Source organism: Pan paniscus, chromosome 8 (assembly GCF_029289425.2).
Source record: "Pan paniscus chromosome 8, NHGRI_mPanPan1-v2.0_pri, whole genome shotgun sequence".
NCBI lineage: Eukaryota > Metazoa > Chordata > Mammalia > Primates > Hominidae > Pan > Pan paniscus.
The window spans coordinates 27,764,742-27,778,148 of NC_073257.2; the positions used below are offsets into that span (position 1 = coordinate 27,764,742).

At 52.8% G+C, this 13,407-nt stretch overlaps 1 protein-coding gene across 2 annotated transcripts in view; it reads right to left on the minus strand.

The window, feature by feature from the left end:
- The window catches only part of LOC117979556 (RNA-binding motif protein, X-linked-like-2), a 157,856-nt gene extending 144,969 nt beyond the window's left edge, over window positions 1-12,887 (minus strand). The window contains exons 1-3 of one of the 2 annotated variants that reach the window (XM_055092438.2): window positions 12,545-12,887; window positions 7,050-7,117; window positions 6,433-6,674 (exon numbers count right to left, since the gene is read on the minus strand). In XM_055092438.2, coding sequence (XP_054948413.2) covers window positions 6,433-6,674; window positions 7,050-7,117; window positions 12,545-12,882 — 648 coding nt within the window. In that variant the 5' untranslated portion in view covers window positions 12,883-12,887. The remainder of the gene's footprint in view (window positions 1-6,432; window positions 6,675-7,049; window positions 7,118-12,544) is intronic. The other variant, XR_010113158.1, reaches the window with a different exon arrangement.
- Window positions 12,888-13,407: the final 520 nt, after the last annotated feature.

Sequence of the window (13,407 nt, forward strand, 5' to 3'; positions counted from 1 at the left end):
TATCTATGGGACAACATGGTACCTATAGTTTATAACAACATATCATACACATGGAAATCACTAAGAGAGTAGATTTTTTAAGTGTTCTCACCATAAAAAAATTAGTCTGGGAGGTGATATGATATTTAGCTTGATTTAGCCATTTTGTAATGTATACATATTTCAATCACATCATGTTGTATCCTCTTGTACATAATTTTTGTCAATTCAATAAATTCAACAACTCCAAAAACAAGACATTCTTTTTACAAAATAATTATTAAAAATAAAATTCAGAATTCTATTTTATTTATTTATTTATTTTAGAAACAGAGTCTCACTCTGTCACCCAGGCTGGCTGAAGTGCAGTGGTGCGATCTCGGCTGACTGCAACCTCTGTCTCCCAGGTTCAAATGAATCTCCTGCCTCAGCCTCCCAAGCAGCTGGGAATACAGGTGTGTGGCATCACACCTGGCTAATTTCTGTATTTTTAGTAGAGACAGTTCCGCCATGTTGGCCAGGCTGGTCTCGAACTCCTGACCTTAGGTGATCCGCCAGCCTCGACCGGCCAGAGTGCTGGGATTACAGGTGTGAGCCCCTGCTCCTGGACAGAATGTAAAAGATTGTTTAATTCAACTAGAACATTAAAACATAGATTATTTCTATAAGTGGTAATTGTTCTAACATGTTTTGGTCAAAATAGTCTCCTTACTCATCCACAATTAAATGGTTAATTGACATTTGATTGGATTTTGATAAAGTTTTCAAATCATGATTGACTTTTCCAATGTACAGTAAAATGTGTTTGAAAATATTTCATAAAAATTAATATTTAAAAATGGTCAGGCATGGTGGCTCATGCCTGTAATCCCAGCACTTTGGGAGGCCAAGGTGGGCCAATCACTTGAGGTCAGGAGTTTGAAAGCAGCCTGGCCAAACCTTATCTCCACTAAAAATACAAAAGTTAGTCGGGCATGGTGGTGCACACCTGCATTCCCAGCTACTTGGGAGGCTGAGGGAGGAGAATCCTTTGAACCTGGGAGGTGGGTTCCCCAGGCTTAGGGCAAAACCCCCATCTTGTCCGTCTCCACTCTCATCCCAGGCAATCACGGTCATTTCCACAGCTTCAACCATTGCCTACCTGGGATGCGTCCCAAGCCCGAGTCTCCAGCCCAAACCTGCCTTCCTAGCCCCAGACCCATCTGTCCTGGCACACGTTGCCCCCTGGGTCCCAAGCAACCTCAGCCAATGAGTCCAACGTCAACTTCCTGTCCTTGCCTGACACTGTCAGCCCTGAGATCAGACTTGACCACTCACCTCCAGTACCTGATAGGTCCGTCAGTCCTTTGGAACATATCTCACGAACATTCCTCAAACCAGGCACCGAACTCCACACATCAACACCATCATGTGAGTCACCGGCATCCCTGGCAGGGACCCCTGTCCCAGCCTCCAACTCATCTCCTTCCTGTCCCTTGAGTTCTGTGTCACATTCCAGAGGCCACAAGAAGAAAAATGACCACCTTAATGAAATCAAAAGAATTGAGAAGACATTTCCCTATGGTCCAAAGTCTTTCCAACTGAGAAACACATATCAAGATCCAGCCTGCCAACGCTGCAGTTAAATGTTCCTGAAATAATTAAAGCCCAGGGCAACACAGCCCCCACTCCACAAGTACTCCCAGCACAGTAAGACTTGCTTCTCTGGAGGGGCTTGAAATGTCCAGTGTGTACCCTGCCCCTCTCTGTCGTAGCTAACAGGAATGTGCTCTGTGTCTTCTTCCTGCTCAAAGGACCATCTACCAACCTGTGCAGGCAGCACTTTCGGCCAGGAGGGGATGCGAGAACTTCCCACCATTTCCCACTTACGCACTGCATTCGTCAGGAGGCTGCCTCACAAATTACCAGAGCGCCACGGCAGACACACGATGTTCCAGTGGGTGGCCATGTCTTCATGTCAGCTTGAAAGATCGTCACCAGGGAAATATCTATATCTCCGCAGAGAGAGCTTCAGCCTATGTAGTCCAGCTGTGCTCAAATGGAAATCCAGAAACCCAGATGTTGGTCCAAACATCCTGTCTCGGACAGCCAGCTCTGCAGGTCCCCAGCGTGGGAGTGAACTGGGTGGGCCACCTACCCTGCCTGCCCACATCCCTGCCTCCTGAAATCCTGGACCCTGAGAACCAGGGGGATGTGGTGGGGAACAGGCAAGTCTTGTGCAGAAAGCCAAGATGCCACCCAAATCCACTCTGCAGTCTAGGTGGGTGATATTCTGGTCTGCACCACACCAGTGCATGAGGGGATGGAGGATGGAGTCTAGACAAGCCAAATGTAAAAAGATATTGCCCAAGTATTTTGTGCTTTGTCTGTGTTACAATGCTATGCCCAGCCCAGCGTGGTGGCTCACACCTGTGATCTCAGCACCTTGGGAGGCTGAGGCAGGCGGATCACCGTAGGTCAGGAGTTTGAGACCAGCCTGGCCAACATGGTGAAACCCCATCTCTACTAAAAATACAAAAATTAGCCAGCTGTGGTGGGCACCTGTAATCCCACCTACTCGGGAGGCTGAGACAGGAGAATCATTTGAGCCCAGGAGGTGGAGGTTGCAGTGAGCGGAGATCATGCCACTGCACTCCAGCCTGGGCAACAGAGTAAGAATCCATCTTTAAAAAACATAAAAATAAATAAATGCTATGCCCAGCATTTTTCATGTACTGTCTTATTATCTCAGTAAATCCCATATAACCTTCCTATGAAAGTGTATCTCATTTATCTCCATTTTATAGAAGAGAAAACTAAGGCCCCTGCAGTACTATTAATTTTCCAAGACCGCATTGGTCATAAAGGGTACAGCAGGGACCCAAGCTCGACACTCTCACCCTCAAACATTTCCACAAGTGTAAACCAATGGCTCCCAACTGGGGTGGTTTTGCTCACGTACCACTCCCTTGCTCCATGGCATTTGAAACCGTCTGGAGACATCTGGGGTAGCCATAGCTGGGAGGGCAGAATGATACCTAGAGGATGGAGACCACAGATGCTGCTAACCATCCTACAATACACGGGACAGCCCCACCACCACCACCATGAGTGGTCTGACCCCAAGTGTTGTGACTGTGCCAAAGCTGAGAAACCCAGGTTTCTCCTCAGCAAGAAGGAAAATCCCCGCAACGTGGATGCACCTCTACAGGAGCCCCAGGCTGACAATAAGCTTCCTGATCTGGTTTCAACCCTGGATGCTTTTACCTGGTGCATCCATCAGGGATTGCAGGGACTCCAGTGAGTTATCACCCTTGAATGCTGGGTTCTGCCTGACAACCCAGAAATCTCTGCCGAGGTGCCCGGTCTTGGGTAAGGCTCAGCAAATGGTTGAGGTTGATAACCAAATACCTAGGAGAGACTTTTCTCTTCCTCCAGGAGGAGCTGTGGGTCAGACACACCCTGGGATCATTCACAAGCGGTCAATAAAGGCTTGGGGAGGGCCAGGTTTTCTAGGCCTTCTCAATGGGATGGGTGTTTGTGGATACACAAGAAGCCTGTGAAACTTCTGATATTGGCAGGAAATCAATGCCCCCCACCCTCCACCCCCCCACATCCCCACCATAAACACATGCCCTGCAGCAGGACTTGGCACTCAGGGGCTCCTGGGGTCCCGATTTACCTGCTAAAACATCCTCTAGCCACCACCGAATAAAGCAACCCCTTGCCACCCAACCACAAGAGCACAGCCTGGAAGCCACTCCAAGGGACATCCAGTCACATTAAAACCTCAGCCATCCAGAGCACCAGGCCTGGTGATGAGAAAGAACATTTTATCCTTAAAAGCATCTGAATGCCCATGCTGCTTCTTGCAGAGAAAAGTCCAAAATAATCTCCTCTTAAAGAACGAGGATGGTTTTGACATTTTTACCAAGCTAATGGTCTACGCAGACAAAATCTCATAAAAGGGCACTCTGTTCTTCTTGATCCACTCAGACATGGCCTGTGAGTGAAGAAACGGGCTCTCCTCCTCAAAGAAATCACTGCTGATCCTCACACCAGCCTGACACTGCTTCATGGGTTCTTCAAAGAGAGTATTCCCATAGAAACTAAAAGGGAAGAGGAATGTGTCTGGCGGGCATTGTGGGCAGCAGTGGGCTTTGGGCCAAATTTTAGGTTTGAAAATCAAGATTCCCTCTTTTCGAGGGGCTGCCGGACTGAGCAGATACAGACACCATGAAAAGAGGGTGCCATGTTCAGATTCAGGAAACAAAGATGGTTTCTGTTCAGTTCCTCCATCATCCTTCAGGTCATGCGATTCCCATTTCCCTCTGTGGACCAAACAGTTCAGTGGGGTTTCTGCCTTTTAAATATTTCATTATCAACATATCATCCTTTTAGCCTCCAGAAAGTATTTTAACATGAAGATTCTGGCTTAAGACTCTTGTGGGTCTGTCTGTCTGTCTCTCTTTTCCTTGAAATGGTCTCACTTTGTGACCTACGCTGCAGTGCAGTGGCATGATCACAGCTCACTGCAGCCCGACCTTCCAGGCTCTAGCAATCCTCCCGCCTCAGCCTCCCAAGTACTTGGGAATACAGGCACACACCACTATACCTGGCTTTTTTTTTTTTTTGCTAGATATGAGGCTTCACCATGTTGCCCAGGTGGTCTTAAACTCCTGGGCTCAAGCGATCCTCCCCCTTCGGCCTCTCAAAGTGCTGGGATTATTGGCTTGAGCCACCATGCCCAGCCAAGAACCTTGTCTCTTGTGATGCACCCCAGAACAAAACATCACTGCAGAAACACACCAAGGCACGAGTTTCAGTCCTAAGTCCCATTTATCCACCATACACTATGTACCAGGCACAAAGCTAAGTGCTTCTATGGACGAGCTTCCCTTAATCTCAGCAGTAACAACCCCAGGCAATGGGGCCTGTTGACAGATCCATTTGCCACTGAAGACAGTAAGGCTCAGAGAGGGTGAGTGGCTTGTGCCATGTCAGCCAGCTAAGGAGGGGCAGAACCAGGATGCAAACCCCAGCCGCCTAGCTCCAGACTCGCGTTCCCAAGGTCCCACTACACTTCGTCACTCCACTGCATTCTAGTATCCTGGTCTTTGGCAGAGTCCACGTAAAAGAGGGAGGTAGAGGGAGTGAGATGGACTTCATGCAATAAAGTTTCCCGGCGTTACACTGCCAACGTAATTGTGTCCCCGACCAGGACCTCTCCCTTCTCATCCTTTCCGTGATCGGCCCTGGAAAACCTTCCAGAGAACTGTCCTCCTTCTCCCGGGATCTCAGAGAAAATTCACCTGAGTTCAGTGTCCAGGTGACCCAAGCTCTGAATGCGGTAACGTGCACGGGGAAATGAGGATGTGACCATGAGCAAGCCTCCCAGACAGCATCCGGGAGCAACCCCAAGACTGGGCAGGGGGGCTCTGATTCAGCCCATGGAGAGGAGGGCTGCCAGTGCTGACTAAATGGGTTCAGAATGAAGGCCGCCGTCTCACCCATGTGGGGCTCATTAACCACTAATCCAATTATTAAGACAAGCTCAGCTGAGCAAATCGTCAAACATAAAAACATGTGGAAGGAACAAAGAGGTCAACCGCATTATCCATCAAAAACCATCAAGGTGGCGGCCCTCACTGAGGGGTACAGCTCTCCAGTGGGCCCTCATCTGCCCTCCAAACCCACATGCCTCCCCAGTGGAAGGCCAGCAAAGCCACACAGGAAGAGTTGGGGTAGGAAAGCAGAAAGTGAAACCCAGGAGGCCAGGCTGGCCACGGAGCCCCATCCCACACACACAGGCCCGGTGACTCAGGGGCCCACGTGTGCAGGACACTGGGAGCTCACAGGGACAGTGCCCTGGGGGATGCAAGGAACTTTGCCTCTCTGTCCCTCTCTCTAGGGATGGAAAGAGGAGAGAGATTTCTGGGATGGAAGCCATCTGTCTCCTCTCAACTCTCCCTGCCCAACAAGAAAGGGAAGAAAAACAGGAAGATGCGGGACAGGTGAGGAGCTGGGTGAGCGCCGCCAGCCCGCAGCCCAGCAGAGCAGGGCTTGGCCAAGCCTGGCGCCAGGGACTTCCCGCCGACCCCCACCACAGGCCTCTCGCCAGGTGAAAGGCACCAACAGAGTCCCAGACAGATGCCCCAGACAGGATGCCCAGCGCAACCCCGGCCCCTTCCCCTGCTAGGGGCCCCCAGGACGCGGGGCTCCCCCACGCCTTTTGGCCAACCACAGAGTCCAGCGGGTCTCCTGGCCAGGAACGTCGTGGGAGAATCAGGAAGTCGAAGCCACACAGCCGAGAAGGGGCAGCTGGCGTCTCGGAGGCCGTCACGAGCTGTCACTCCGCGCCCGCCGGAGTTGCCACTCAATTACCAACTTCAACCCAGGGCCGGCCACGGAGCCTCCCGCCGCCCTTACCCCGTGTCCACGGCACGCCCGGACCCCCGCGCCAGCGTCACTTACTCCTCTGCCGTCGCCACCTGTTTGGGTGCCGGTCTCCTCCCTGCCCGGCCGGGGCGCGTCCTCCCCGTCCTCGCAGTCCTCGGGCTGTGCTCTTCCCTCCTCCAGCCACAGCCGCAGCCTCTTCTCTTCGGAAGGGACGTCGTTCTCCTCCCTCCTGGGCCGGCCATCCCTGCCTCGGGGCTTGCCAGTGGCTTCGGAGCTGCCGGAAGGGCTGGTCATGGCTCCGGGGGCTCTGCCTGCATCTGGGGAAGAGGAAGGACCCGGCGCGAGCGGCCTGTCGGCGGAGCTGGGGCTTCTGAGCGCAGGCTCGGTGGGTCCGCGCGGCGCGGAGCTGGGCATCGGGGCCGGCGCGGGCTCCTCCGCGGGCCGCTCCTGGCTCTCTGGCGCCCACTGCTGGCCTCTAGCGTGCACCGCGGACACACTTGGCCCTGGCCTGCGCTGTGCTCACCTGCCCCGACCCCAGGCAGTCGCTGTCCCTGCCTGTGGCCAGGCCCTTCACCTCCTTCCCGCCCCAGCCAGGTTGCACTCTGATGGTCTCCCTGCCCAAGGAGCAGAGAAGAGAAGGGACGCCACGAGAGGGTGGACATCAGCCACAGCCACCTTGTCTTTGCTCTTACCCTGTGTCTTGCATGATTTGGAGCTGGTGGGAAAACCGAGGCTGCCGAAAACTCGTGGAGAATTCCGCCTGCAGGATGACATGAATGCACCTTCGCATTGCCTACCAACACACCTGTTTTGAGCATCACTGTGGACCAGGCGTGGTGATGGGGGAGAGGATATTGTGGTGAACATGACAGGCATTGCCTTCACCCAGTGGGGCTCAGCGCTGGGTGAGAAGGTATTGAGAATGGACATTGTCAATTGGGCCAAAGGAGGCCAAGAAGAAGTGCTGGGGGCATGGGAAATGAAAAAGACAGGAGGCTCAGCAGGTCTTGGAGCTGGGAGAGTGACAGCAGCAGCGGCTGTTCCAAAGGAAGCAACAGCTGAGAGAGGTCTCAAAGAGTTGTTCTCAGCCCAGTGGAGGGTGTTCAGGCAGAGGGAACAGCGTGTGCAAAAGCCCAGAGGCTGGGAAAGAAGCAGAAAGAGGCCTGTGGGGCTGGAGCGTGGTGGACAAGAGCAGAAAGGTGTGGTGGGCAGACAGATTGCCTGGGACCCAGCCGTGCAGTGGCAGAGGAGATAGGAGATAGGGGATCCTTGGAGGCCCCCAGACGGGGCTGAGGCACAGAGAAAATGCAGGTGGGCAAAGGGAGGAGATGTGGAGAAATATTTTGGAGGCATGCCCTGATGAATGAGCCCAGGATGCACCCTTAGTGTGAGTGTGGAGCTCCTTCCTTGGCTGTGTGATGAGCTGAACCCGGGGGTATTTTCTGGACATCGAAGTGCTACACCCAGAGTCCAGGACAGGCTAAGTGAGCACCAGCATCTCCTGGCCCACCTCAAAAGCAGGAGAGACAGGGAAGACTGGGGAGGTCGGGGCGGAAGGGGAAGCCAGGAAGTCAGGAGAGGCCAGGGAAGCAGAGGAGGCCAGGGAGGCAGTGGAGGCAGGAGAGGCTGGGGAGGCTGTGTCCTTTCCATGATTCTGCCCAGGATCCTAGGCCCCTGTACTCCCTGAGCTTCCCCACCCCAAGTGCTGGAACCATGATGCACAATGGTCTCCCCACTAAGCTCCTGATGGCAGCCCCTACCCTGCTGTGCTCCCTATTTCAACCCTAATAGCTCTGACAGTGGGCAGCACATAGTAGGTGCTCAGGAAACACTGGTGGGAGAGCACATGGGTCTGCTCAGCACCTTCCTCTCTCCTCCGGCTCTCCCCTGTCATGAAATAAATCTGATAACGACACATGGACTTTGAGACACTCTTCTATTACTTTCCATATGCTAATCCATCTATATCTCACAGCAGCCCTGGGGGTGGGTGCTATTAGGATGCCCATTTTTAAGAGGAAGAGACTGAGGTATAAAGAGGGTAAGTGACATAGGCACACTACAGGGGCTGGGGCCAAGTGATCAGAGCACTCAATCCCCAAAGGCAAGGTGGATGCAGTTACCATAAAAGACAGCAGAGTCAAAGCTGCAACCAGAATAGCCTGACTGGCAGAGACCTATGGTGCCAGCTGATCGTGGCTTTCCTAGAAGTGAAATAGATAAGAAGCCTGCCACATTTTTACTTGATCTGTGTTTGCAGAAGAGTTCTAGGTCAGGTGAGCAGAAGTCTAATCTGAATCATAAAAACAGAGTCACAGTCCCTCGTCAATTCCCAGACATAAGCCAGTTCACAGACACGGAGGCCCTTGTCTGAATGGGAAGCTAGGCCCCCTCCAGAAAGGACTCTGCTCCACTGCCAAAAATTTATACTGTCAATCTTTCTCCCAGCCTGCCCCCAAGGGAATACACAGCCTTTTACCAGGATAACGGAAAAGGAGAAAAGGAACTAATGAGACCTGTGCAGGATCACTGGACACAGGCTCTGAACTGGCACTGGGATGAGACTAGGGCCTACCAGTCAGAATAGGCATTTTGGAGGTCAGGTGAATGTTGGTGCAAGTTCATGTCATGGTAGATCCATTGGGTCCCCAAATCCATCCTCTGGTTATATACAAAGCAGCAATGCTGAGATTCAAATTCAGGGCAACCAACATAGAGGCTGGGCTCTTACTCATGAAACATTCTGACACTAGTAACCAATTTAACAATGCAAACACCTCTTGGGGCTAGCGAGAGTCCTCCAAACAGTCATGTAAATTGGTTCTGTCAAGGATTTCCTCCCACCCCCTGCTGAGAGCCAGTTGCAAGGAGAGAGTAGGGAAGGGCATTGGGTAACTTTGTTGCTAAAAGCTCTTCTGGATAAAGACATTTGGGAAAAGAAGCAAATAGAGCTCAGCAGAAGAGGTAAGAAAGTAAGTTTATGTTTCGCCAGGCACGGTGGCTCATGCCTGTAATCCCAGCACTTGGGAAGGCCGAGGCGGGCAGATCACAAGTTCAAGAGATAGGACTATCCTGATCAACATGGTGAAGCCCTGTCTCTACTAAAAATTCAAAAATTAGATGGGCATGATGGCGCACGCCTGCAGTCCCAGTTACTCGGAAGTCTGAGGCAGGAGACTCATTTGAGCCCAGGAGGCGGAGGTTGCAGTGAGCGGAGATCATGCCACTGCACTCCAGCCTGGGCAACAGAGTAAGACTCTGTCTTAAAAAAAAATAAAAATAAATAAATGCTATGCCCAATATTTTCCATGGACTGTCTTATTATCTCAGTAAATCCCATATAACCTTCCTATGAAAGTGTATCTCATTTATCTCCATTTTATAGATGAGAAAACTGAGGCCCCTGGAGTAGTATTAATTTTCCAAGACCGCATTGCTCATAAAGGGTACAGCAGGGACCCAAGCTCGACACTCTCACCCTCAAACATTTCCACAAGTGTAGACCAATGGCTCTCAACTGGGGTCGTTTTGCTCACGTACCACTCCCTTGCTCCATGGCATTTGAAACCGTCTGGAGACATCTGGGGTAGCCATAGCTGGGAGGGTAGAATGGCACCTAGAGGATGGAGACCAGAGATGCTACTAACCATCCTACAATACACAGGCACCCCCACCACCACCACGAATGGTCTCACCCCAAGTGTTCTGACTGTGCCAAAGCTGAGAAACCCAGGTTTCTCCTCAGCAAGAAGGAAAATCCCTGCATCGTGGATGCACCTCTACAGGAGCCCCAGGCTGACAATAAGCTTCCTGATCTGGTTTCAACCCTGGATGCTTTTACCTGGTGCATCCATCAGGGACTTCAGGGACTCCAGTGAGTTATTACCCTCGAATGCTCGGTTCTGCCTGACAATCCAGAAATCTCTGCCAAGATGTCTGGTCTTGGGGAAGGCTCAGCAAGTGGTTGAGGTTGATAACCAAATACCTAGGAGAGACTTTTCTCTTCCTCCAGGAGGAGCTGTGGGTCAGACACACCCTGGGATCATTCACAAGCGGTCAATAAAGGCTTGGGGAGGGCCAGGTTTTCTAGGCCTTCTCAATGGGGTGGGGGTTTGTGGATACACAAGAAGCCTGTGAAACTTCTGATATTAGCAGGAAATCAATGCCCCACACCCTCCATCCCACCCCCCCCAACATCCCCACCATAAACACATGACCTGCAACAGGACTTGGCACTCAGCGGCTCCTGGGGTCCCGATTTACCTGCTAAAACATCCTCTAGCCACCACCGAATAAAGCAACCCCTTGCCACCCAACCACAAGAGCACAGCCTGGGAGCCACTCCAAGGAACACCAAGTCACATTAAAACCTCAGCCATCCAGAGCACCAGGCCTGGTGATGAGAAAGAACATTTTATCCTTAAAAGCATCTGAATGCCCATGCTGCTTCTTGCAGAAAAAAGTCCAAAATAATCTCCTCTTAAAGAACGAGGATGGTTTTGACATTTTTACCAAGCTAATGGTCTACGCAGACAAAATCTCATAAAAGGGCACTCTGTTCTTCTTGATCCACTCAGACATGGCCTGTGAGTGAAGAAACGGGCTCTCCTCCTCAAAGAAATCACTGCTGATCCTCACACCAGCCTGACACTGCTTCATGGGTTCTTCAAAGAGAGTATTCCCATGGAAACTAAAAGGGAAGAGGAATGTGTCTGGCGGGCATTGTGGGCAGCGGTGGGCTTTGGGCCAAATTTTAAGTTTGAAAATCAAGATTCCCTCTTTTCGAGGGGCCGCCGGACTGAGCAGAAACAGGCACCGTGAAAAGGGGGTGCCATGTTCAGATTCAGGAAACAAGGATGGTTTCTGTTCAGTTCCTCCATCATCCTTCAGGTCATGCGATTCCCATTTCCCTCTGTGGACAAAACAATTCAGTGGGGTTTCTGCCTTTTAAATATTTCATTATCAACATATCATCCTTTTAGCCTCCAGAAAGCATTTTAACATGAAGATTCTGGCTTAAGACTCTTGTGGGTCTGTCTTTCTCTCTCTTTTCCTTGAAACAGAGTCTGGCTTTGTCACCCAGGCTGGAGGGCAGTGGCATGATCACAGCTCACTGCAGCCCGACCTTCCAGGCTCTAGCAATCCTCCCACCTCAGCTTCCCAAGTACTTGGGAATACAGGCACACACCACCATACCTGGCTTTTCTTTTTTTTTTTTTTTTTTTGGTAGATATGAGGCTTCACCATGTTGCCCTGGCTGGTCTTAAACTCCTGGGCTCAAGCGATCCTCCCCCTTCGGCCTCTCAAAGTGCTGGGATTATTGGCTTGAGCCACCATGCCCAGCCAAGAACCTTGTCTCTTGTGATGCACCCCAGAACAAAACATCACTGCAGAAACACACCAAGGCACGAGTTTCAGTCCTAAGTCCCATTTATCCACCATACACTATGTACCAGGCACAACGCTAAGTGCTTCTATGGATGAGCATCCCTTAGTCTCAGCAGTAACAACCCCAGGCAATGGGGCCTGTTGACAGATCCATTTGCCACTGAAGACAGTAAGGCTCAGAGAGGGTGAGTGGCTTGTGCCATGTCAGCCAGCTAAGGAGGGGCAGAACCAGGATGCAAACCCCAGCCACCTGGCTCCAGACTCGCGTTCCCAAGGTCCCACTACACTTGGTCACTCCACTGCATTCTAGTATCCTGGTGTTTGGCAGAGTCCACGTAAAAGAAGAAGGTACAGGGAGTGAGAGGGACTTCATGCACTAAAGTTTCCTCGGGTTACACTGCCACCGTAATTGTGTCCCCGACCAGGACCTCTCCCTTCTCATCCTTTCCGTGATCGGCCCTGGAAAACCTTCCAGAGAACTGTCCTCCTTCTCCCGGGATCTCAGAGAAAATTCACCTGAGTTCAGTGTCCAGGTGACCCAAGCTCTGAATGCGGTAACGTGCACGGGGAGATGAGGATGTGACCATGAGCAAGCCTCCCACACAGCATCCGGGAGCAACCCCAAGACTGGGCAGGGGGGCTCTGATGCAGCCCACGGCGAGGAGGGCTGCCCGTGCTGCCTAAATGGGTTCAGAATGAAGGCCGCCCTCCCAACTTCAACCCAGGGCCGGCCGGAGCTTCCCGCCGCCCCTACCCCGCGCCCCCGGAACCCCTGGACCCCCGCGCCGGCGTCACTTACTCCTCTGCCGTCGCCACCTGTCTGGGTGCCGGTCTCCTCCCTGCCCGGCCGCGGCGCGTCCTCCCCGTCCTCGCAGTCCTCGGGCTGTGCGCTTCCCCCTCCAGCAACAGCCGCAGCCTCTTCTCTTCGGGAGGGACGTCGTCCTCCTCCCTCCTGGGCGGGCCATCCCTGCCTCGGGGCTTGCCAGTGGCTTCGGAGCTGCCGGAAGGGCTGGCCATGGCTCCGGGGGCTCTGCCCGCACTTGGGGAAGAAGAAGGACCCGGAGCAAGCGGCCTCTCGGTGGAGCTGGGGCGTCTGAGCGCGGGCTCCGTGGGTCCGCGCGGCGCGGAGCTGGGCATCGGGGCCGGCGCGGGCTCCTCCGCGGGCCGCCCATGGTCGTCTGGCGCCCTCTGCTGGCCGCTCGCGCGCACCGCCGCCACCCCAGGCCCGGGCCTGCGCCGCTCTCACCTGTCCTGGCCCAGGAGGTCTCTGTCCCTTGCCCGTGGCCCGGCCCGCTCTGGCCAGGCCCTGCACCTCCTCCCCGCCCCAGCCAGGTTGCAACCCGATGGTCTTCCTGCCCAAGGAACAGAGAAGAGAACGGACGCCACGAGAGGGTGGACATCGGCCACAGCCACCTTGTCTTTGCTCTTACCCTGTGTCTTGCATGATTTAGAGGTGGTGGGAAAACCGAGGCTGCCGAAAACTCGTGGAGAATTCCACCTGCAGGATGACATGAATTCACCTTTGCATTGCCTACCAACACACCTGTTTTGAGCATCACTGTGGACCAGGCGTGGTGATGGGGGAGGGGATATTGCGGTGAACATGACAGGCATTGCCTTCACCCAGTGAGTCTCAGCGCTGAGTGAGAAGGTATTGAGAAT